Source organism: Muntiacus reevesi, chromosome 2 (assembly GCF_963930625.1).
Source record: "Muntiacus reevesi chromosome 2, mMunRee1.1, whole genome shotgun sequence".
NCBI lineage: Eukaryota > Metazoa > Chordata > Mammalia > Artiodactyla > Cervidae > Muntiacus > Muntiacus reevesi.
The window spans coordinates 16,426,222-16,453,192 of NC_089250.1; the positions used below are offsets into that span (position 1 = coordinate 16,426,222).

Here is a 26,971-nt window from a genome sequence, read left to right on the forward strand (position 1 = left end):
CTGTTTTTTCCTTCCTAGCTGTGCTCCTCCAAAGGCAACACCCTGGTGTGAATCTGGGCCACCTCCCACGTTCATCCACATCTCACTGCCTAGTAAATTCTTCTTTATCATCATTCTGAGTTCCAAATTACACTCTACTTTGAAGGTACACATTCCACAGCCTCATCCTTTCCCCACACTTCCAAGTCTTAATCAAGCCTTCTCCTGTAGTTGGGGCAGACTCTTCCGTATCATAAAGCATACTTCCTTGGAGTCTTGCTCATCAGATTGCTTCTCAATATAGAATATTTTTCAATATGTTCTTTTAAATCCTATACATTCTTCAAATTCAGTCTAAGTTTCCTTTCCTGCATAAACTCAATGAGTATTACTTTTCCTCTTACATGTTCCTAAAGCTACTTGGAGAATTGATCACAGCGCTCTGCATTTAAAGATATCCCATGCGATGGTTTTTCTAATGATTTCAATAAATGTTATGTCACAGTATAAGGCCTTTGAGAACAAACAACTTCTTTTATATAGTCAAAACTTATTAGAGGCCATATATTGATAAATACACAGTGTTTAGTAAACTCTTGTTTATTCATACATAAGTAAAGCAGACAGAAACTTTAGTAATGATAGGATTTAGCCCTTTCATTCTATGAGGTATACTGAAGTCCAGAAAGTCTGAAAAACACACTCAACAGCAAAAAATTACTCCAGTGTCTTAAGTCAAAGCAATTAATTAAGAACTGACAAAAACAGAGACTACAAAGTGATGAAAGTAGGTACAATTAAGTTTGGAAATTAAAAAGGTGAGGAGAGATGGATGAATCTCAGAGAGATCTGTTTTGGAAAAAAATACTACTACTGATAGAAAAAGCTGCTGTCTCCGGTTGATACTACTAACTCACTATTTTATTCATGTATTTATTTGGACGGAAGCAAAATACTGGGCTTTTATGTTATCAAAGGCAAAAAATTAAAAATCAGGACCGTATAAGCCTAAAAATATCACAGCACTGATAAACTGACATGGCCTAATATATTATTACAGCTTTTCCATAGCCACTTTAAAATATGTGTCATGGGAAGAACTGTAGTGGTTAAGTACCTTTGACAGCCATAATTTGTAAGGAAAATACTACTATTTCTAACACATTTTCATTTGCATTGCAAGTTGGTTTCAAAAGCAGTTTATAAACATATTTTGCATTTGCTAAGCTGGATAATAAAATATTCAGTTGCTGACCTCTAGGACACATTCAGTCTAAAATAAGCAAGGCAGATAAAAATGTACATATAAAGGACATGGCGTTAATAAAATGTAAAACCCAGAGAGCAAAATGTTCACAGTATGGGTCAGAATGAAGTGTACTTGGGACCAAAGTCAAATATTGTTCTCTTGAATGTGAGCTACTTTGGTGCCTCAGTTTTCCTGTTCTTAACAGAGACAGTAATAATCGTAACACTACCTCTCTTCCAAATGGTTTTCATCTGTTATTTCTTTGCTCAACTAGACATGCTGAGCATTTTCCCCACACACCCAGTATGTCAGAAAGAGCAGTCTGAATTCTGGCTCAATCGGTTAACCTGGTGTTTTGATTTGGGCGTTACCTAACTCCTTTGTCAAGTATGAACAATACCTTCCACTTTAATTTTGGGAAATAGATGGTACTTAATAAAAATACCAACTCTTCTTGCCCTCGCTTCTTTGATTGTGTTACATTCCTTCATCTACTGGGTGTTCTACTTTCATCAATGTGCCTGTGCTCTTTACGTAAGTGAGGATACCTTGGCACAGGAGCTATTTTCACTTCAAACTTATTTTTTTCATTGTACAAAAGTTTTAAACACCCAAATATGTCAACGCATGTATGCTTTCCTATATCATTTTAAAATTTAGGAAAATTAACATCTCTCCAAATATCTGATGATCAGATCTATTTTTAACTTTTTAAAAATAAATTTTTAACTCATTAATACATCTGGAATTTGATGATATAAGATGTTTATTTCCTCCCAAATGCTCACCTATTGCTCTTGTCCTATTTTAAGACTCCTATTTCATCATACACTAAATTAATTTGTATTTAACTGGGGTAACTTCTAGGCATTTTATTCTGCTAATTTTATTTATAATTTATGAATATATTCTTCTGTTGCATAAGCAATTTATTCATATGACTTTTTTCATTTTTATTACCTCCATTTCTGTTCCTTATGATATAATCCAGAACTTCCAAACCAGAATTATATTACATTGCTTACTACCATGTTGGTTCTGTTCTTAAAGAGAAGGTCATAGAGCTAGTAATTCTATCTTGAGAAAATCAAGATACACACAAAAATAACAATGTTATTTATAGTGATAACTGATAACCCAAAGTCAAACAGAATTAATGCATTCACACAAAGGAAAATAAGACAGCTGTTTTAAAATTAAAGATTTAGAAAAGTATTTTGTCAGAAAATTTCATAATATATTATGTAGAAAAAAGTCCAGTTATAAAACTGCAAACATGTGAAAAAAATTTTAAACAGAACATGCATCAAAATGTTAATAACATGATTATCCTTGCATGCGAAATAACAGTGATTTTTGTTTTCTTGGCATTCCTCAAATTTTCTGCCATGAACATTTTTATTACTTTTAATAATATTAAAATGGTTTTTTTAAATATAAGAAAAGTCTATTAAGTTAGCACTGGGTTGCTATAAAATTAGAATGATAATAAATTTGCAAGTGCTTGAAAACAAAAAAATATCAAAGGCAAGATGCTGTATTATCTTATGGTTTAGCATCAGGAAACAGATTTAATATAGATTTATTCATGTGTACCTTCTCTCTGATATTTAAACTCTAAAATAGAAGGAAAATGGGTCTACTTGGGGGCATTATGATCCTAGTTGACACCATCTTTAGAACTGCATTTGCAAATGATGGCCTCTTTTTTTCCTTTCCACATTCTAAAGAAGGACAGATTCTTCAAAAGAAGCCTCAAGTTCTTTAATTCTTAACTCTATAAGGGATAAATCATACTGCTCTCTTTACTGCTACCAAGTTGGGTATCCAATTAGTATTTCCTTATGTCCACTATACAGGGAGTACCATTCATTCCTTTTTTTTTTTCAACCATTCATTCTTAAGTCTTTGGGTAACAAGACTATTTCAAAGCATATAAAGTAAATGAAATAAACAAGCAGATAAACAAACTACTTGAAATAATCACTGTATACAGTTAGGAATCTGAAAAGGAAAAGAAAGTGGATTACTTGGGACAAAGTCAAACAATAAAAAGAACCACATGTGTCTTTATGGGTTGGTAAGTAGAAAAGTGAATAGTTACACAGTCAGTAGCATCTTTAAAGCAATGCTCAGATAGATAACAGCAATCACATTCTTCAAAAAAGGGTTTGCCTTGGAGAAAGAAACCCTATTAATATGCTGGATGTAATATGAAAAAAATAGTTTTAGAGGAAAAGAATCACCAGTGCTTTTGCCATGAAAAGTAGTTTCTCAGAAATGCAATAAAGTAAATGTATACAATTATTACAACTGGTCATGGTAAGGATCTCCTAATAAAATACTAAATTTTGAAATCACGTCACTTTGATACGACTACAACATGCTAAGAACTTTATCAGCAAGCAAACCACACTGGAAAGGCCCCACCTTATTCCAATTATTTCCACTGGCAAGGCTAGTCAGCTCATACAGTTCCTTACCAACTCTTCTTCCAGAACAATAGCTGAAGGACACTGAGAAAGTAAAGAGACCAATTCTCCAGCAGCAAGCTTCTCACGTGTCCTCTAGTCTTTAGAAACAGGGACAACTCCCCCAGTGACAAGGGTCTGAAATTCTGTAGGATAGTTTCAAACTTCTTCTAACTGGCACTCCCTTTATATAGTGTCAAGCCTGCTCTGTCTCAGGAAATAGTGTTTGTTGAAAATATATACTGTATATGAGATGCTTTAATCAAAAGTAGACTTTAAAATTAGCAACTAAAAACCATAAAATTAAGAGAGGCTGACAGGATTGTTTTTCCATCACTATCATCTGCTTCAAGTTTTACATGACTGTTTTCCTCTAATTTGGGATTATTTAATGAAGAAGTAAGCCACCCAGCCCTTACCTAACACTATTATGTAACACTTAACATCAAAAAATTAAAAGTATACAAAAAGTAAAAGCTAACTGAAAACATTATAAAGCAAATCCTAGAAACAATCTGCCAAATATCATCTTTACTTTCTCTCTGTAATTAATTGCTTACCTAGTTTTATTAAGAATTCTCGTTCCAAGTCGTGTACCTGCCTGATGGATTCTTCCAGAGAATTACAGAGTTTGATCTTTGGTCTTAGCAGTTCTAGTGTGTCACTGATCATGTAATCTATGTCAATAGGAAATGGATGGTCTTTTGTCCAAACCTCCAAACTTTTCTTCCACCAAACATAACGCTGATAACAAATGAAAAATAAATTTAGCTATAAGAAATTAGTAACAAAATATTTAAAATAATAATCTGTATTGTGACTTCACCTAGTTATAACAACTAAGCTAAAGAGTTGTACAAGACACCTACATTTTTATTAATGGTCAATAGCAATGGTCATAACACATTTATTTCCCTCCATCTAGTCTGTTTCTAAGCCATTTGGTAACTTTAAATACATTTTTTACTGTATCTGTCATAATCTTTTTTTAAAAGCAAGGAAAAATTATAAATAAACACCAAATACATTTTCAGGTACTGAAACCAGGCAGAAACTCCATTCTCACGCCCCAAAAAGGGCTTAAGTATTTAATTTTACAAAAACAACCAAATTTAAGGCCAGGTTTTGATAAATGTTACTTACTTTCTCTATACTACCTACTTTGATATTTTAAAGAGTCAAAGTATCTGAAGATAGGGTTACTGAATATATAAAAACCAGAAATCAACAACCATTTATTGATCATCTACTGTGTATATGGCACTGTTCAGATATAGTCCCTCTCATATCCTAGCCTGGCTCCTTCGCTCTATTTTGTACCTGTAATTCTCAAGTTTAACTAAAAAGCACAACCCACAAATTTACTTGTATATAAACGGCTATTTCTCTGGGTGTTTAATCATCTTCTCCAATTTGTTCTAGATCTTTGCCATTCCAAGTGTGGGAACTCAGAGCTTGTTAGACATATGGAATCATAGGACTCCCCCATCCTAGGCCAGCTGAATCATAGTGTGCATTGTAAAAATATCCCCAGGCAATGTGTGTGCACACCGGAGTTTAGAAGCACTGCTGCAGGGGATCTTTCTATCTGACTTTCAGTACATAACTGGACACTGTTACAGGTAGCATACACTGACCCTCTCTTCCAGGCCTCACCCACATCTTACTTCCATGCTCTAAGTATATCCCTGCCACATGCTCTAAGTATATCCATGCTCTAAGTATATCCTGCTGTTAATCATGTGGAGAATACTTTTGTCTCTTCCTACTTCTGCATATCTCTGAATGGCTCTTTTCTGTCAGTGAGGTCAGAGAGAGTGCAAAGAAGGATACTCTTCTGAAAGGAGCCCTGCTTTTGGACACTGACAGTGACAGCTGACATTCTGCAGCAAAACTTGTTTTCAATACAGGCTGTCTCCAACTTAAGGCATTCCTTCCATGCAACAAGGAATCTTGAGTCACAAATCTGCAACACCACCTCCCCATTGCTGGCTCATCAATTCAGAAAATAAGGGAGTAACAAGTTATCCTTTAATGCAAAGGTACAGTGGTAGAACAAAGTTAAAAAACAGCTCTTACCCAAAGAGTAGTTACCCCCACCTAACCCCAGTTACTATGTGGATGTATTTTTGATACTTCAAGTTGTAGTTTTAAATTTATTTTCTTCCTCAATGGATAAATGAAAACAACTCTAACAATAGATTATACAGAAAGGAATGATCAAACAGAACTGAATGATACCATTTGTACTTTATTTCAGTAACATCTGAAGAACTCAATAGGGAGCTAGCCCCCCTAATAGCACTTATAACATTGCACTTAATGGGAAATAGTGACTGGATTCCAAACAACCAACCTACAGGCTAACTTTTGGAACACAAACTGCAAAGAAGTTGTAGAAATGTCTCTGTATTTGTATCTGATTTAATTTACACTGTATTTGCTCTAAATCACAACATAAGTAACTTAAGACGTGGAAAGCACAACCCAAGAGTTTAACAAAGAATGAATAAATATTTCTTGCAGGGTTAATGATAGGATTTTTTTCCTCTTTAAAAAAAATTTAGAAAGAAGAATTTTAGATATAAAACCAGAACACAGATGAGTAAGAAGAATATTATCAAATGTAAAAATATTACACTTAATTCATGAATTTCTGTACGAAATACAAAATAACCCATACTATACCAAATTTATAAACTGTACCAAAATAATTTCCCAAAGTAATGATTAATCACAAAACTTAAAATGCAATCAGAATGTTTATGAGAGAACACATCATATATTTAAAATATCCAAAGCTAAGCATCCTTACAAGAATAAATCTAATTTATGAATATACCTTATACATAATATATGAATGCTGCAGCATTCTTTTCTAATGGTTTTTTCCTTGATTTTTTTTTGGCTGCACTATGTGACTTGCAGGATCTTAGTTCCCCAATCAGAGATTGAATCTGGGTCTTCCACAGTCAAAGTGCAGAGTCCTAACCACTGAACCACCAGGGAATTTCCACTGCTTTAATATTTTTGTAACACAAGCAATGCATTATATGATGCCCAACTGCATATTTTAATTTATATACCTGAAAATACACTAGGAAGCAATCGAGTTTTCGTTTACTGGAACCTCTGTCAAAGTACTGGCCACAGGTATCCAAAATAGTGCACACCAGTCTAATCCTGAAAAGGTGCTCAGGAGGGTCCAGCGAACTTGGAGAGCCATCAGAGTTAACACCAAATGAAGTAAAAGAATAAAGAGTTCTAAAAATAACAGCTGATTCCACCATTCTGTAATTATAAAGTTCCCCTAAGAACTTGGCACTGCTGATACGTCTCTGATTAAATTTAGGCTGATTAACCTGAAGCAGGAAGAAAAAAAAAAAAAAGGCAGATTTCCATTAATGAACAGAAATGTGTTTGAGAAGAGCTAAAAATCATCTCTGTCACTTGACAACATCACTCACTGAACAGAGAAAAACTAATGGGTTCTTTTCTTCTTTTCCAATAATAGGTATCCTTTTTTAATCACTGCAGGAAATGTCTATCTTTAAAATGTTTTAGTAAATAGAACATGCTAAGTATTAAATACTAAATTGTTAAATGAATTTAATAGTTTATGAAAAAAGTTAAAACGTAATTCTCCCTATCAGCCCATCGTAACTTATTTTCTCTGTAATCCATGAATTTTAAGGAAACAAGCTTATAGAAAGAGGAAGCTGCTTATAGAAATTCTTATCGAGTATCAATTCTCCTAATTAATAAATTTATGAGTTCCTATAACATGAACTCCAAGAGTGACCCAGAAAGAATAAAAATTTACTATAATCTTCTAAAATAACCTTAACTGGACTGAGAAAAAGAAGCAAAAAATATTTTAGCATTAGTCTGAGAGAAGACTAGAAAATCTGACACATGTAGGGTTTATTAAGAAATCACTATTTCCAAAAGAGTAAGAGTAAGTGACATCATATGGGGAAAGGAAGGTTTTCAAATCCTTATTTCTCAATAATAGGATTTAAAAGCTGTCTGAATTGTCCACAGATTTCAATTTGGTGCAAGTCTTTGTTACCTCCATTCCTAATCGTATATCTTCTAAAACTCCATCCACAACATGGATTCCAACATCTTCCTGGTAGAGCACTAGTCCTGCTAAGAGGTTGGCTACACAGTGAATGCTGTTGTATTTCACGTTCCAGATGTTTATCATACAACAAATCACATAGTCTTTCACTTCTTGATCCTGCCAAGGCAACTTTCTCATCTGTCTCAAAACCTAAATGAAGAGAATTTTATTTAAATTACTAATATAAGCACAAAGTAGCCCAATATATCCAATAATACAGATATTTTATTATGACTGTACAGTCACAGAACTTTTGAAATGGAAAATATTTTAGAGATTCTCTATCAGCCTCTTCATTTTACAGATAGGAAAAATAAGATTTTTCTAATTATTGGCAAAATGTATTCACATTTTCCCTATATCTTTCAGTAACATCCTCAAATTTCCTAGAGTTTCCAGGGTTTCAATCAAGCTAGCAGTATATACTCATACTCAGGTCACTGAAATACCCAAGACTTACCAAAAATAACATTTTCTTTTGTGCATCATTTGATGTAAATAATCTCAGACACTTCTTTATATAAATGAAAAATGTCCAATAAGGAAATATCAAGACCAATTGGTTAAAAGATCACTTAAGTAGTAAGATGGGGACACAACACCTACAGTTTCCTTGCATGTAAAGTGGGGATGACAGGCACTTAGGCCATAAGTCCGCTCTAAGGGTTAGACGAGTTCAAGTGTGCCAAGAACACAGGAACATGCCTAGCACATTATAAGCACCCCATAGAAGTTACCTATTACTTAAAAAAAACTCTACTGGTGATGAGGAAATCAGCAGAGCTCTACTTATTATCTAGTTCTTTCCAGATTTATTCTGAAAGAAAATAGATACTGTTGGCAGCTTGGAAAGTAGTCCTTTTATCTCTACTCTGTACCCACAACCCATCCTTCAAGCACTAAGTTCTTGTATCAGCTTCAATGGAAATGTTAATGTCATCTCAACTGCATAAACATTCCATACTTCTCAAACGTTTAGCCAATTCTGAAGCCCCTTTCAAATCCTAATTTCTTAAACAACTACTGTCTCTGGCTCCCTGAAGTGGTTTTGATGTTCAACGTTGCACTATCATTCCCCAGCCACTTATGACACACGTATTATTCCTTGCCTCTTATCCATAGGTGTCCTCTGCCCAGAATTTAATTTGCTTTATTTTTTTTCCTAAAAAGAAAAAAGTCCCATGCCATGTTGTTTCAACTTGTTGAGTTGACCAAGAAATGTTTATTCAACACATCTTATTTAAAAGTGAAGGTTCCAATGAGGTAACTACAATAATTAAGCTAACAGGTCAGTGGTTCTTAATCTCTTCTGGAAATCAACCCCTGCTGAGAATCTAAAGAAAGCTATAGATCCTCTTCCAGAAAAATACAGTCAGGTCCAGAGATTTAAAATTATTAAATGTAAATCCATGGCTGATTCATGTCAATGTATGACAAAAACCACTACACTCTTGTAAAGTAATTAGCCTCCAACTAATAAAAATAAATGAAAAACAAAACAAAAATAAAATTATTAAATGTCAGAGGATCACGGGCCTCCAAAAACCTACTAAAGGTTAAGAACCCCTGTACTGAAGCAAAATATTTAAAGGTAAATTCACTACAGAGTATCAGAGACTAAGTAATAGTTTCAAATATACACAGCATCAACAGTAAATACAGAAAAGAAGTACCATTCTAATTAGGTTTAAAAGGAAAACAAAACATATGTCCCATAAACTAAGTGTCATCACATAAATTCCCTCTTTTGATGACTTATATGGAATCAATCACTCCACTGCTGAGACATTAACAGCTCTGCTTCAATTTCTCCATTTATAAGATTTGAATACTGCAAATTACTTACATTTCTTATCTATACTTTGTGGAGCACTGAAGCAATTGATAAACTGAGTTGATTTAGGAAGACTGAAATATATGTCCTTGACCTAAAACAATTTGGTGCAAGGCTACAAAGAAAGTGAACTACAATCAGTACAATTATCATTAGGATGAAAAAGAATTAATTTGGTTGAATGTTATTAATATACAAGCTCAGCACTACCACAAATCACAAGTTGACTACTGTTCTATTTCATTAAAATTTACCTTCTCGGTGGTAACCTTGGAGAGATCTTTGTACAAAAGCTTCCGGACATATTCTTGAAGAGGAGGACGTTTCTTTTTCACTGTTTTTTCAGCTGGAGGTGGGTTGCAGTAGTAATATGCATTCTCCACCATTGTGACATATCTAGCATCGAGATGCATCGCTTGTTTCTTTCTCATCATTTGTTCCTAAAATATATAAAGCTTAAATCAGTCAAAATACTTTTCTTCTAAGGTTTCTTTGTTCCTAACTAAAGGTGCCCTTTCTGGGATAAGGTTTCAAGATAAAGGGAAAAAAATAATTACTAGGTATTTCTAAGAGTATACAAGCGTAGTAACTGTTGTATCATTAGTCATATGTTTTTGGAACAAATTACTCCGTAACTACTTGGTCTTAGGCTCTGTCCAATAAAATACTCATAGAACTTTGATACAAATTTAACTTTACTTATAACTGCCAAACCACATGAACTCTACATAAAACAAGGCTTATATATGAATTACTGAAGTTAAGGGCTGGGACAAAAGCTGAGAATAACTTTATTCATAGAGTTTGGGCCATCCAATGTTATACCAGGTAAATCTGACATATCTCTACAGACAAGAAAACTAAAAGCCTTTCAATGTCTTACAACATCCAGTGACCTCAGCATCAGCTCAAGGAGGTTATTAAAACAATCAATCATCACCTACTTCAGGCTTCTCAGCCTCATACTACTGACATTTTGGACTGGAAAGTTCTTTGTCTGGTGGGAGTGGGAACTGTTCCATACACTGTGGGATGTTCTGCAGCAACCTTCACCTATACCCACCACATGCCAGTTGAGAACCAGAGATGAACCAGTTGAAGATCTTCAAACAGCATTCCTAGTTCTTAAAACAGCACTATAGTAAGAATTAAAATTACTGCATTTATTCAGCCATTCATCAAACATTTTACTTGGCACTTAACTTAGCACTATGCTGGAAGTCACCAATGAACAAGACAGACATAGTTCCTACCTCTGTGAAGCCTAAGAGTCTGCTGCAGGAAGACAGAACAGTCAAGGCAACAAATAAACTAATCTTTTAAATAGGAACTGTGATTAGTGTTACAAAAGAAAACAATAAGAGTAACAAGAGCCCACTTTAGTCAGGACAGGTTAGGGACAGCCTCTCTGGGAAAGTGACACTGAAGTTGTGCGCTGAAGGATGACAAAGGCTGAGAGCAGCTGAGGCAGAAGCAACAGCCAGACAAGGGACAATGAGGAAACGGAAGGATTCGCTACAGGAACTAAATGCAGGCCAGCATGGTGCCAGGACAGAATGGCACGAGGTCAGCTCCAAGTGGAGAGGGGTTCAGTGACACCAAACTCTGAAGAAGCTGGTAGGAACAGGAGTTTAAAGCATGTAGAGGGAAGCACGATGAGCTTTAAGAAGGTGTCTGGACTAGGGTGGCGGCGGGTGGCAGATGGAGGCAAGAGTTCACATTTTGGAAAGACACTTGTGTCTGTAAGTTCAGGAAGGGCATGGGTTGCAGCAGGTTCATAAACTCATCACCTAATCAGTGTCCGGCCTAGCACGTATCAGAGGTTTGCAATTAATGTTTACTAATACACAAATTAATAAATGAATTTTTTAAAAAAAACATTTAATCTTTCCCATGGTCCATGTTTCTATACATGTAAAGCCATCACATACTGGAGAGAAGTTTTGTTCTTCATAAGCTCAATTATGGGTATACCAAGGTTCACAACTGTTTCATTTGTCTATGAATCGGCTACGGTATATGGGTTGTAGCCTAGCTCCTCTCCTGACACCTATTCTACAATCTGTTAATGCTTATTTAATGCTGGCTCCTCCAGACAGAACAATTTCCTGTTGAACAGGGGTAGAGATAATGACCACTCCTTTTAGGTTCTTTGAACAAACAAAAGGAATGCATCACTCATCATTTGTACATACATAATCCAGTTTTAAATCAACATAAGTTTCAACCTGTTATGCAGACTACTGTTCTGTTATTCAGAATCACTTCCCCTAACACACACACCAAACTACTTTTAACATCAGCCAAGAATAATTTTAAATGCAAACCGGTTAAAAGGTTATATGTGTTCCCAGATAAATATGAATATATTTTTTATATCATCCCATAAGCATTTGGGTGCTCTACGTGTTCAGAGAAACTTCTCTAGTAACAAACCATAGAAATGATCCCTGAAAATACACTCTTATCCTTATCCATCAGAGGGTGAACAGAATGAAAACCACAATCACAGAAAACTAATCAAACTGATCACATGGACCACAGTCTTGTCTAACTCAATGAAACTATAAGCCATGCCGTGTTGGGCCGCCCAAGACAGGTCATGGTGGAGAGTTCTGAAAAAACATGGTCCAGTGGAGAAGGGAATGGCAAATCACTTCACTATTCTTGCCTCGAGAATCCATGAACAGTATGCAAAGGCAGTAAGATATGACACTGAGAGATGAACTTCCCAAGCCAGTAGGTGCCCAATGTGCTACTGGAGAAGAGTGGAGAAATAGCTCCAGAAAGAATGAGATGGAGCTAAAGTGAAAACAACTCCCAGTTGTGGATATGACTGGTGATGGAAGTAAAGTCCAATGCTGTAAAGAGCAATACTGCATAGGAACCTGGAATCTTAAATCCATGAATAAAGGTAAATTAAAAGTCATCAAACAGGAGATGGCAAGAGTAAACATCGACATTTTAGGAACCAGTGAACTACAATAGACTGGAATGGGTGAATTTAATTCAGATGACCATTATATTTACTACTGTGGGCAAGAATCCCTTAGAAGAATTGCAGTAGCCCTCATAGTCAACAGAAGAGTCCAAAATCCAGTACTTGGGTGCAATCTCAAAAACAACAGAATGATCTCTGCTCATTTCCAAGGCAAACCATTCAATATCACGTTAATCCAAGTCTATGCCCCAATCAGTAATGCTGAAGAAGCTGAAGCTGAATGGTTCTATGAAGACCTACAAGACCTCTAGAACTAACACCCAAAAAAGGTGTCATTTTCATCACAGGGGACTGGAATGCAAAAGTAGGAAGTCAAGAATCATGCAATAACAGGCAAATTTGGCCTTGAGGAGTACAAAATGAAGCAGGGCAAAGGCTAACAGTTTTGCCAATAGAACGGAATGGTCATAGCAAACACTGTCTTCCAACAACCCAAGAGATGACGCTACACATGGACACCACCAGATGGTCAATACCGAAATCAAACTGATTATATTCTTTGCAGTCAAAGATGGAAAAGCTCTATACAGTCATGAAAAACAAGATCGGGAGCTGACTGTGGCTCAGATCATGAACTCCTTATTGCCAAATTCAGACTTAAATTGCATAAAGTAGGGTAAACCACTAGACCATTCAGGTATGACCTAAATCAAATCCCTTATGATTATACAGTGGAAGTGACAAATAGATTCAAGGGATTAGATCTATCTGATAGGCAGAGTGCCTGAAGAACTATGGATGGAGGTTCGTGACACTGTACAGGAGGCAGCGATCAAGACAATCCGCAAGAAAAAGAAATGCAAAAAGGCAAAATGGTTGTCTGAGGAGGCCTTATAAACAGCTGAGAAAAGAAGAGAAGCTAAAGGCAAGGGAGAAAAGGATAGATATACCCATTTGAATGCAGAGTTCCAAAGAACAGCAAGGAGAGATAAGAAAGCCTTCCTCAGTGATTAGTGCAAAGAAATAGAGGAAAACAGTACAATGGGAAAGAGTAGAGATCTCTTCCAGAAAATTAGAGATAACAAGGAACCATTTCATGCAAAGATGGGTGCAATAAAGGACAGAAATGGTATGGACCTAACAGAAGAAGATATTAAGAGGTGGCAAGAACACACAGAAAGTGAAGTCGCTCAGTTGTGTCCGACTCTTTGCGACCCCATGGACTGTAGCCCACCAGGCTCCTCCGTCCATGGGATTCTCCAGGCAAGAATACTGGAGTGGGTTGCCATTTCCTTCGCCAAGGGATCTTCCTGACCCAGGGATCGAACCCAGGTCTCCCCCATTGCAGGCAGACTCAGGCAGACGCTTTAACCTCTGAGCCACCAGGGAAGCCCAAGAACACACAGAAGAACAATACAAAAAAGATCTTCATGACCCACATAATCACAATGGTGTGATCACTCACCTAGAGTCAGACATCCTGGAATGTGAAGTCAAGTGGGCCTTAGGAAGCATCACTACAAACAAGGCTAGTGGAGGTGATGGAATTCCAGTTGAGCTATTTCATATTCTAAAAGGTGATGCTGTGAAAGTGCTACACTCAATACGCCAGCCAATTTGGAAAACTCAGCAGTGGCCACAGAACTGGAAAAGGTCAGTTTTCATTCCAATCCCAAGGAAGGGCAATGCCAAAGAATGTTCAAACTACTACATAATTGCACTCATCTCACATGCAAGTAATGCTCAAAATTCTCCGAGCGAGGCTTCAACAGTACATGAACCATGAACTTCCAGATGTTCAAGCTGGATTTAGAAAAGGCAGAGGAACCAGAGATCAAATTGCCAACATCCGCTGGATCATCAAAAAGCAAGAGAGTTCCAGAAAAACATCTATTTCTGCTCTATTGATGATGCCAAAGCCTCTGACTGTGTGGATCACCACAAACTGTGGAAAATTCTTCAAGAGATGGAAATACCAGACCACGTTATTTGCCTCCTGAGAAATCTGTATGCAGGTCAAGAAGCAGCTGTTAGAACCAGACATGGAACAGACTGGTTCCAAACTGGGAAAGGAGTATGTCAAGGCTGTATACTGTCACCCTGCTTATTTAACTTATATGCAGAGTGCATCATGTGAAATGCTGGGCTCAGTGAAGCTCAAGCTGGAATCGAGATTGCCAGGAGAAATATCAATAACCTCAGATACGCAGATGACATGACCCTTATGGCAGAAAGCAGAAAGGAACGAAAGAGCCTCTTGATGAAAGTCAAAGAGGAGCATGAAAAAGCTGGCTTAAACTAAACATTCAAAAAACGAAGATCATGCCATCCAGCCCCATCACTTCATGGCTAATAGATGGGGAAACAATGGAAACAGTGACAGACTTTATTTTCTTGGGCTCCAAAATCACTGCAGAGGGTGACTGCAGCCATGAAATTAAAAGATGCTTACTCCTTGGAAGAAAAGTTATGACCAACCTAGACTACATATCAAAAAGCAGAGACATTACTTTGCTGACAAAAGTCTGCCTAGTCAAAGCTATGGTTTTTCTAGTAGTCATGTATGGATGTGAGAGTTGGACTATAAAGAAAGCTGAGCACCGAAGAATCGATGCTTTTGAACTGTGGTGTTGGAGAAGACTCTTGAGAGTCCCTTGAACTGCAAGGAGATCCAACCAAGGCATCCTAAAGGAAATCAGTCCTGAATATTCGTTAAGGATTGATGCTGAAGCTGAAACTCCAATACTGTGGCCACCTGATGTAAAGAACTGACTCATTTGAAAAGACCCTGATACTGGGAAAGATTGAAGGCATGAGGAGAAGGGGACAACAGAGGATGAGACGGCTGGATGGCATCACCGACTCGATGGACATGAGTTTGAGCAAGCTCTGGGAGTTGGTGATGGACAGGGAAGCCTGGTGTGCTGCAGTTCATGGGGTCGCAAAGAGTCAGACACGACTGAGCGACTGAACTGAACCAGTAAACATCGGTGTATTTCAAACCAAACTCACCCTCTCTTCCTTTCTCCTATTTTCTCATCTCTGTGACTGGCACCATTATCTGCTGGCATGCTCAAGATGGAATCTTGGGTCTTACCTTAGGGCACTTTCTCTTTCTCATTATCTCACCACATCACATCAGTTCTACCTCCTAAAATTCTTCATACAGCCAGTTACCATTCCTCATCTTCCCACCCTTACCATTTCTTTTTTTCTCTGTAAGATCTGAAAACAGCCATTTCACTGTTCTGTCTACCTCCAGCCTCAGCTACCTCAATTATCTCCTCGACACTGATCTTTCTAAAAAATTAAATCTGATCATACCTATCCTACCTGCTTAACATCCTTCAATAGCTACTCACTGCCATCGGGGGGAAGGGGTATGAGTTTCTTGGCACAGCACTCAGGCTCAGGGTGCTTTTATAATCTAGGCTGTGTTCACCTCTCCAGTCTTATCTGCAGCCTCTTAGTGTGTCTCTCTTCTCTGCCTCTGAGGTTCAGGTTAGTCTCTAAAATAAATACTATTTTTTGAAGAAACCTTTCTTGACATACCAAGACTAGATGAAGCACCTCTCCTATGTAGACATATATTACCCTATGCTGACCCACAGTATTAGATCACATTCCCCTTCTGTGTATTTCAGTTGTCTAATTACTCATCTGAGTTATAAGACTATAAATTCCCTGAGGCCAGGGACTATCCTTTTCACTTTTATATCCCAAGGGTCTGACAGAAGAGTCTGCACTCAACGAATACCAAGCAGCTATTAGGGAAGATCCTTTCTGACTCATTAAGTCTAGCTTAAAGTACTCCCTCTGTAAGTGCATAAGATCCTCTGCACACCTCTTTCCCTGTTAAAACACGAAGAACACTATACTGGAATTAGCACTAGATAGGGACCACTTTAAGGATGCCATGTTTGTTTCTTTGTACTAACCCCTTCTAATCAGCAAGAACATCATCCCTGCAGTTCAGTGCCTGACACACAAGAGAAGCCCCCAAAATGTTATATGATAAACAAGGCTCCTATCCAGAAAGCAAGACAATCAATGATAAGGCTCGCTGCTCTTGCTACAAGACAGGGAAAGATACACTGAGCCATGAAAGCCAGTCAAGCAAGAAGGACTTTGGTTTGCAGCAATGGGATAAGCATCCACACCATGACTAGTAAACTTTCCCCAGCAAACAGTAAACATAGACAGTTCAGTATTACAAACAAAATATAGTCACTTTTAAAAGCTAATCTTTCTTGGCATCTCTATTATAATATGTAGTGTCTCATTTAGCCGTTATCAGCTAGAGCCAAAGAGGAGGAAGAGTTTTTCCTATGTTAAAATAAAAATTTGAACTTGGAATGATTATTATTCACTTGAATAAGCCTAAAAAGAATGTGGACGTCAACTCCATATGATTTCACATTAATATTTTTGTCTACTAGACAAAATATTAATGCTTGTCCCACTAATATTTCTGTCTACTAGAAATAAATTACTGTTTTTTCATTTTAAATATCATTGTCAGAGAAGTAGTCAAGCTTATAACTAGAGTCTAAAAAAACAACACACATAGAGAAAAAGACACAATCAGCACTTCTATAAAAGCAACACTGATGCAATGACAGTCTATGTCCAGAGATTCCTAAGCCAGCGCTCTCTGACACTAACTCTGATACCCCTCCCCCACCACACTGTCTCCCCTGTGAGGCTCCAAGTGAATGCATGGATATCACCAATAAACATAACTTAACTGCTTAAAAAACATGATTGCCATGATTGCTAATTCCTAATTAGCTTAAGAAATATCTTCTTCTCCAAGTTAATTTTTTAAGCTTATGTTTTTTAATTTTAAAAATTTAAGCCCCATCGTTTATGTGGTTATAGCACAGTAACAATGTACCAAGAACATTCAGAAAGATGGCTCTAAGTTTATCAAAAGTTATCTGGGGCTGAATTCAATCCCACTCTACAATAGTGTGAGCTCACTGACAGCCAAATGAGAAAATCTCCCATAGCTCTTCAGGAATGGCTGGAGTTCTTACTTAAGGAAAAATGTTTAAATGGTTGATCAAGGTAACAAGCACTGGTCAAAATTTTTAATCCCTGGAGTAAATCAAGAACTTCAAGATCTTGCTACTATCCTCAAGACCTTACCAAAAGTACACTGGTCCTCAGGTGAGATTCTGGAGATCTGAAAAGAAATCTTCCACATGTTTCCAGTAAGGTACATGCCATTTCAATATGGTGATGGGAAAAGTCTGATAGAAGCATCTGTAATAATAATTATGATAAAAACCCAAAAGACATTTCAGTCCTATTAAAGAAAACATTATATACCTAATATGTGGAACACCTTTAAAAAATGTCACTGTAAAAAAAAGAAAAGCTAAACACAACATTATAAATCAACTATACTTTCAACTAAAAAAAAAAACTAGTCTATTTTAGATGTCAAGCTTTATCACAGGATATCTTTTGTGTTCAACCATAAAATTTATCTAAAAACGTCAATATATTTAATGTCATTCCTTTTAGATATATGAAAATTAATTTATCAAAACTCATATTTATCAGGAGATGCTACATATTTAAATAAATGCCACATACAAATAGCTAGCATTTTCTAAATATTTTCTGGTTTGGGTTTACATGACATTTACCTTTAAAATTTTGACAACAAAAGGCTTATTGTATGAAACTTAACAACACATTACAACATTTTAATATTTATCTCCCCAATATTTTTCTGTGCATATTTTCTAAACCAAGCAGGTTTAGTCATATCATTTAATACTTTGGCTTTTATTTTGGCTAACATGAGTTTTTTCCATGTCCTTATTTTTCCTTCTATGGTATAATTTAAAGGGTACATAGTACTTATGAATTATACTAAAACTTCCCCAATTCTTATTGATGGAATGTTTTTATGATTTTTTGCTACTATAAACAACAGTGTAGTGCAATATTTTTGTAGATAAATTTAAATACATTTATGATTATTTCCTTAAACCAAATTTACAGAAATGAACTTGAGTCAAACAAATGTATATTCTTTCTATATATGTCAGTAATTAACACAGAGATATACTAATGTTTAAGTTGTTCACGGCATGATTCCTTTCAATGACAGCACTGAAAAAACTTTAACAACCTCTCTTAAAATGTTGTCCAAAGTTTCCCTAACGTACTCTGTAGTCTCCTGAAATGCTCCAGGTAGGTTTAGGAAACTAAACCCCTTGAATATTTGCAACGATTGTTAAAAATATTTTAAACATTCTTAAGAAATCATGCAGTAAAGAAACATGTTTGTTTAACTAAGGGTTTTCCAAATGTATCTGAATCCATGAGACCAATTTTGTGTGACATAGGTACTGGTATCTCAAGGAAATCAACTTGATAAAAAATTTGTTATTGTTAGTAATGACCAATTTCAAGTGTAGAAGAATTATTTCATCTGTGCTGTTATGGTGACTGCAGCCATGAAATTAAAAGATGCTTGCTCCTTGGAAGAAAAGCTATGATCAACCCAGACAGCATATTAAAAAGCAGAGACATTACTTTGCTGACAAAGGTCCATCTAGTCAAAGCTATGGTTTTTCCAGGAGTCATGTATGGATGTGAGAGTTGGACTATAAAGAAAGCTGAGCACCGAAAAATCGATGCTTTTGAACTGTGGTGTTGGAGAAGACTCTTGAGAGTCCCTTGAATTGCAAGGAGATCCAACCAGTCCATCCTAAAGGAGATCAGTCCTAAATATTCATTGGAAGGACTGATGCTGAAGCTGAAACTCCCAATACTTTGGCCATCTGATGCAAAGAACTAACTCATTTGAAAAGACCCTGATACTGGGAAAGATTGAAGGCATGAGGAGAAGGGGACAACAGAGGATGCGATGGTTGGATGGCATCACCTACTCAATGGACATGAGTTTGAGTAGAGTCCGGGAATTGATGATGGACAGGGAAGCCTGTAGTCCATGAGGTCACAGAGTCAGACATGACTGAGCAACTGAACTGATGCTGTTATCAGCTTTACCACACATAACTAGTTAGTTACTAATGAGTTTCTAGTTTGATTCCGTAGTGGACAAAAAATTGTAATCTGAGTAATTTCCTTTTTTTAACTTGCTGAGACTTTCTGATTGATTTTGGTTCATTCATGTGCACTTGAAGGGACTGTACATTCTGATTCTGTTGGATATATTGTCAATTAGATTAAGGTTATTAATTGCATTGTCTAATCTGGTACATACTCACTCACTCACTTGTCTGCCTATGCTTTCAGCTACTAAAAGGTGTTTTTCAGTCTTTCACTATGACTGCAGATTTCTCTCTCCTTATTGATTTTTGCTTCCTGTATTTTGAAAATACATTATTGGATGCATACTGATTCAGGAAGGTAACACTATCTTTATGAACTATGATTCTTTATTTCTAACAATGCTTTGTGCCTTAAAACCTACTTTGTCTGACAATAATGAAGCCAAATGCTTTATCTTATATTGTTTAGTTCTTCCTTGGTATATTTCCCCCATCTTTTCACTTTAGGCTTCCTGGTCCTAATATTTTAAGGGCATCTTCCTTGTAGGCAGCATGTAATGTTGTTTCAATCAAATCTTATATTCTTAAGGCTTTTACTTAATGTAGTCTGTCCTTCTACACTACATGTGATTACTGTTATAGCTGTATTTGTATCTACCATCTTATTATTTGTTCTCTAGTTTGCTCATCTATTAATTGTTCCTTTTTACTTCTTTTTTTGTCTTCCTACAGATTAATTAAATATTTAACTGCATCATTTTCCAACATTTATAAACTATAGCATTAAAACTTTAGATTTAGCTATTAAAAATATTTCAAATGATTCCGCACTTACCTTTAAACAATGCAGTGTATCATTTTTTGTGAACATCTTAAACTTAGTGAGTTCTCCAATAAAACGAACAGTTTTGTTCTTTGTTTCAATATTGATCTGGTCCTTTTTTCGTACCTACAAATTAAAAGAAAAGAGACATTGCTTAATAGTCTGAAATCTGTGATAAGAATTGTTATTTTAATAAGACTGAATTCACTCAAGATATTTTAAATAAATTTGGGTATAGTTTCTTGCTATATTCAAATTATTCTAAGTTAAGACAAAATTAGCTCCGTGGAACACCAGGGCCAGGACGTGCTTTCCAAAACAGTTTCATGGTCAAGTAATCTGGGGAAACAATGCATTTCAGCAGCCTTAAAGAGGCTCTCAAACAAAGAAACCTGTTTAACTTCATTCAAAGTTCCTCAAATTTCTTTGGCAACATAAAACATAAATCCCGCTTTTGAAATGTTAACAACTACTAGTTTGTTAAATTAATATTATAAGGAATATACATTAGGAAATGTTTCTTTAAAAATAATAAATGCATAAAGCTCACTTAAGCAAAAAATATTAAGGCTTAGTCAGTGTATTATAGTTATGAACTATATACTACATTTTTTATTGTAAATACATTAGTATTTCCAACAACAAAATTTCCAATACAATCACTATTTTTTTTTTAATTATCAGTAGTCACAGTCGTATATCAAAGTTCAAATCCTTTGCAAATACAAGCCTCTACTCAGGCACACATTTCAAAAAATACTGAACATAACAAAATCCTATTACAACAGTACAATGTGAACAGACACATCAAGATAACTGTACATGGATTTAACCTCAGAATTATATTTTCATCAGAAAACCAAACCTACAGTATGGAAGACTTTTCTTTGAACAATAACAATAACATGGCAGTTCTTTGAAAGAGTTTACTGTCTTTATTTTTCAGAATACTTCCTATTTGTTCCACACAACAACACTCTTGAAAAAGGAGTAAAATCTGTATAAATCTGATTTAATAGTTAAAACAACAACAGAAGAACACAAAGCTGTCAAATGACTTGATCAAGGGTCAGTACCAAAATCCCAGTCTCCTAAGTCACATTTGAGAATTTAACTGCTCAAGCATGTGCTGGGGTTCGAAATTAAGTCTTAACCAGGATTTCCCTGGTGGTCCAGTGGTTAAGACAGAGAGAGAGAGAGAGAGAGAGAGAGAGAGAGAGAGTGTGTCTGTGTGTGTGTGTGTGTCTGTGTGTGTGTGTCTGTGTGTGTGTGTGTCTCTGTGTGTGTGTGTCTGTGTGTGTGTGTGTGTGTGTGTGTGTGTGTGTGTGTGTTCTAACCTCACCCACACCTGGACAATGAGTGACAATCTTTTACATAAGTATTAATCTTCTACATAGACAATTTACACTTAAATGGAATTCATCATCTTTCTTTTAAGGACCAACTTTCTGTAGCAAGCATTATGCCTTAATTTTCTCATCTGTAAAATGGAACTAATCAAAGTAACCTGTATCATACAGGGTTGTGGGTATTAAGTGAACTGATACATATAAACGACAATCAATAGTGTAGTGACTGGGACCATAAAGAGTTCAATAAATACTAGTCACTATGAGTTATATCCACATTTGTACATGCATCACTAATACATGGGCACAAAATCAATGTTCACTGACTGAACAAATTAATGAAAATGCTTAATGTTTACACATGTATTGCAGTGCCATGAAAGAATTAAGATGTGCAGTTCACAACATTTGAGCTCATGTAGTCATTCTGTGCCATTTAGGGGTGAGGGTGGGGGTATATTATCCTGGACAATGCATATAAAGCGCCCTGAACCTACTCACTCACTTGGAAAAATAAGGATAAAAACAAGGATGATGATGGTGGGCGGCAATGATGATAACTACACTTCACCTAATACTAAGCAACTAATGTCCAGGAAAAAGATGATACAAATGATGCTTGCAAAGTGTTTTAAATGATACAGTAAAATGCTTTTGAGAAATAAAAAATGAAAAATTGTACTAAATATAAATTCATCCATGAAAAACTACAGAAGCAAAAAAGTAAAAAACAAAAAAACTAAACTAAAATATTAACAAGGTTTAAGTGATGAAATTATGAGATTGCCTCCTACTTTCTTCTTTATGTGTTTTTGTATTTTCTAAAACATCCAGTCTGAGCATGTGTTTCTTTTACAATTAAGGAAATATAGAAGCAGAAAAAGTAAAAAGCAGCATTTCAAAAATGATATACTGAAGCTGAATCTTTAAAGGGAGAAAGCTGGGAAACACATACATATGCTTTCACAAAGCTCCTTGGGAGATTCTAGATGTACAAGCTCTGTGCTGTGAGGCTCACATAATTTTTTTAACTATTTGTTTTTAATTGGAGTATAATTGCTTTACAATGTTAGGCTGGTTTCTGCCATCCATCAACGTGAATCCCGCCATGGGTACATGCATGTCCCCTCCCTCCTGAGCCTCCCTCGCACCCCGTGCCACCCCTCTAGGGGGTCACAGCACCGGGTTGAGCTCCCTGCGGTCATACGGCAAACTCCCACGGGCTATCATCTCACATATGGTAATGTGTTTGCTTCAATGCCACTCTCTGTTCGTCCCACCTTCTCCTTCCCCTGCTGGATCTACAAATCTTTTCTCTACATCTGCATCTCTATTGATGCCCTACAAATAGGTTCATCAGTACCATTTTTCTAGATTCCACATATATCATTAATATATGATATTTGTTTTTCGCTTTCTGACTTACTTCACTCTGTATAGCAGGCTCTGGGTACATCCACCTCACTAGAACTGACTCAAATTCGTAAGGATCATACAATTTTAAGTATTACCGAGCATCACAGTTTCTAAAACAAGTAACACAGTGTATCATTCACAATTATTCTTACATATTATTGAGGTTAAGGTGGTACAATCTAACTAAAATGACAAGATTATAGACTTTTAAAATGAGGTATGAATCATCTCACTCCTCATTTTCAAATGAAAAAAAAAAAAAAAAAAAAAACTGAAGGTTTTTCAAAAGACTGACCGATAAAAAAGACTAACTTATTCTGATTCCTCATTTAATATTTTCTAATCTCATTTGTTGATTCTTTATGATCAAAAGGTATGTCAAACACTTCTGCAAAAGTAAATACAGATGAATGTAAAATTTTCTATATAGTTTTAGTTCAATAATGTCTTAAAAGATTTTATTTATATAATCAAATTCAGCAAAAATGCTACTTACAACTCATGTATTAGTGACAGCTAAAACCGAGATTAACTGAATAACTAAATTCATATAATGAGTTAAAATCTCTTCAGCGATGTCAACATACAAAAGAAAGAACTTCCAAGGCCTATCATTCATTATTTCCCCAAAGGAAGAACTCTTTGCCCCCAACTGGTCCCTCAATAACTTCACCCAAATATCATATTGTATGCCCTCCATAATTAGCTCATTTGTTTTACACAAACATTCAATCATTCAACTAATATTTTGGAAAATCAACTATACACTAAACACTAAGTAGGCATTGGGTTTATAAATAAATAAATCTGCCTTCAAAGAAACTTAATTTATATTATTCTAAGGACTACAGATCGCCAAAGTAGGGAGGATAAGATGCTTGATATACTGGGGTGGGGGGGATAAAACTTCTACTTATGTTTTTGTTTTTTATCTCATACTTTAAAGTTACCTTTGTATGTTTTATGATATACATAAAATATCTGGTAGAATTAAAAATGTATATAACTTATAAATAAATATGCCTATACTGGGATATGTGGTCAACTTATTTTACCAACAGAGAGGTTTGATCAAAAAAGTTAAAAAACCAGATTTCAAAAATGTTGAACAGTGAGGGTGATTAATCTATATTTAAGTAAAAGTTGTCTTCTCCATTATTAAAGAAGCAGCCCTTGCTAAAAATGTGAACACAGAAAACTAGAAAGGAAAAGAATTTCTCGTAAGTTCACTATCTAACAGCCACTGCTAACATACTGATATATACTTTTTTCTATTGTTTACTTTCTAAGCATTTTAACATAATTGTAAATTTATTATATTTAAGACTTTAGAGCTTGCTTTTTCTCCCCTAAAAGTACTTTATATATGATTTGAAAACTTTTTGGTAAATAAGACTTTCAATGGCTCTATATCATTTTGGCATTGTGATTATACAACCATTTTCTGATTAATCCATTGTTGGACTTCTAGATTATTTTCCTTTTTTCCCCTATTACAATTCATGATGTGAATAAAGCTTTTGGGGTACTCAGGATCATTTGCTTAGAAGATTCTCAGAGTTGTCTACTGTATGAATACCTCCAATGATCTTGAAACATACTGTCAAATTCCTTTCTCCAAATTCCAATTTTAAGTATATGTGAATGGTTTCTCATTTCTATTACCTTCACTAAGAAGTCAGTCAAATTAACAAACCTGTTGTCTTAACTAGAATTTCTTTGACTACCAGATAAGATTTTATATAGTTTTGCCAACCAGCATTTTTTCTCAGGTGAGGTTCTTAGGCAAGGAGCAAATAGGATCAGATTGTGACAATATGTTACAGCTAGAGAGAAGGCAGAGATGGGGAACCTGGTTATACAGCTATTCTCCTAATTCAAGCTACAGAAAGTGAAAAATAGTGGCACTAGGACTGAAGGAGAGATACTAGCCTAAGGACGAGTTTTAGAAGGTATTATAAACAGAATTTGGCAAACACAGGTTCCTGAATGTCAGAGGAGCAAAAGTAAAGCTATTTCCCTTGGTGATTATATAAACTATATTGCAAATTTACAGAAAGAATACAGAAGTTTGCATGAGGAAGGGAAAGATAAAGATATTTTTTAAAAGAAAATGAGTTTGTCTTATGGGCCTATTTAGCTAAAAGTACATGACAACTTATTAAGCACCAGGAGAGAGGCTCTGGTAAGAGACAGGTACGTGAGGCTTCTGGGAAATCAATACCAACCAAACCCCAGGGAAACTGCATTCTGTTAAAAAGGAGTGTGAAGGAAGAATACCTCCACATAAACTCAGCTGGAAAAAAGAGCAAGGGCATACTGAGGAAAGTAGTCAGAAGTGAAAAACAGGAGAGTGTGGTACACAAAAGGGGTCATTATTATTATAAGGACATCTGTGTCCGGGCACTGTGTGATGAGCTTTGTATGCATTATCTCATTTAATCACTGAGAACAATCCTATTTTAAAAGATACAAATATCTCATTTAATAAAAGGAAACCGAGGTGTAGAGCAATTAAGTAACTTGGTCATTGTGGAGTCACAGTGAGAGTCAGAATCTTCAGGGACATCAACTAGGATGAGGTGCTTAGGAGAGCAGTGAAGGTTTCTGCCAGGGCACTATGATGGAAAACAAAGAGCAACTGTCAGAAGTGTGAGACACAAGTATACTCTACAGCACTCGAGTAAGAAGGAAATGAAAGAGGATGGGGAAGGCTGCAGGTGCGTAAAAATTCTTGTTTATACCTCATTTTAAAGATAGCACAGGGCTGAGCACATTTACTGCCTGATAAAAGGTCAAGGGCAAGTCTGCAGATCTGACAGTGGGAAAGCCTGAATCAAGAAGAAGCAGAGGTGATGGCTGACACCAAGTGACCTTTCTCCTCTCCCCTGAGAGCAGCAGCTCCCAAATACTCTCTGGAATCCTGATACCCTCCTTGTTGTAATGAAACCTTACAACAGCAACAAAAATGCCAATCCCCTCAACTCTCACCCCAATTTTCAAAGATGGGACAGAAGTACACAAAAACAGAATTTCCATAATTTTAGGTTTCTCACCAAAAGCACTAATCATGTGTGGTCCAGCAACTTATATTTTGTTTGACTGTAGCTTTGGTAGAGGGGTATGTGCATGTAACTCATACAATATTGTCATACTGTCTGCTAGTAAAACACTGTCTTGTCTGTATCTGCCTGAGGGGATATCAACTATATGCCTTCAGGCCCATCTGCCCCTAAACTAGTAGCATGTACCAAAATGTGTCCTTCGAGTGTATAGTCAGCCCCTTCCAGGAGGTTCATAGTCCTCATTATCCTATTAAAACATTGAGAATTCTTACCATAAAGCAAAAGCAAAATGGTCTGACTTTCTTGATCTCAGTGTTTCCAAACTTTTCTAGACACAGAAACTTGTCCCTGTGTAGTAATATCTACAAATGTCTGAAACACAGTTCAGCAGAAAAGCTGGTGCAGAAAAATTCACCCACAAATCTCATACTAACGATTAACACCTATGGCAAGAAGCCTTCAGAGACCACCCACCTCCACAGAGAATTTGCCTCCTCTACACTCAAGGTACTGACTTGCCAACAATTCATTTGGCAATTAAGCATGTATTTCCTTATAACATCAATATACACTTAGGGTTTAATTTTTTATTTCACTCTTGCTTTTGTATTTATGCCTTATCTTCCTAATTATATCATGAGACTCCTGAGCTCAAGAACTATTTCTATTCTGGTGCTCAGT

At 36.0% G+C, this 26,971-nt stretch overlaps 1 protein-coding gene and 1 pseudogene across 1 annotated transcript in view; both read right to left on the reverse strand.

Annotated features, from left to right (window-relative positions):
• The window catches only part of UPF2 (UPF2 regulator of nonsense mediated mRNA decay), a 90,310-nt gene that overhangs the window by 25,038 nt on the left and 38,301 nt on the right, over positions 1 to 26,971 (reverse strand). The window contains exons 10-15 of the mRNA XM_065920980.1: positions 20,473 to 20,586; positions 17,752 to 17,868; positions 9,914 to 10,099; positions 7,772 to 7,975; positions 6,786 to 7,061; positions 4,260 to 4,443 (exon numbers count right to left, since the gene is read on the reverse strand). Coding sequence (XP_065777052.1) covers positions 4,260 to 4,443; positions 6,786 to 7,061; positions 7,772 to 7,975; positions 9,914 to 10,099; positions 17,752 to 17,868; positions 20,473 to 20,586 — 1,081 coding nt within the window. The remainder of the gene's footprint in view (positions 1 to 4,259; positions 4,444 to 6,785; positions 7,062 to 7,771; positions 7,976 to 9,913; positions 10,100 to 17,751; positions 17,869 to 20,472; positions 20,587 to 26,971) is intronic.
• LOC136161951 (small nucleolar RNA U3) lies at positions 12,005 to 12,125 on the reverse strand (annotated as a pseudogene).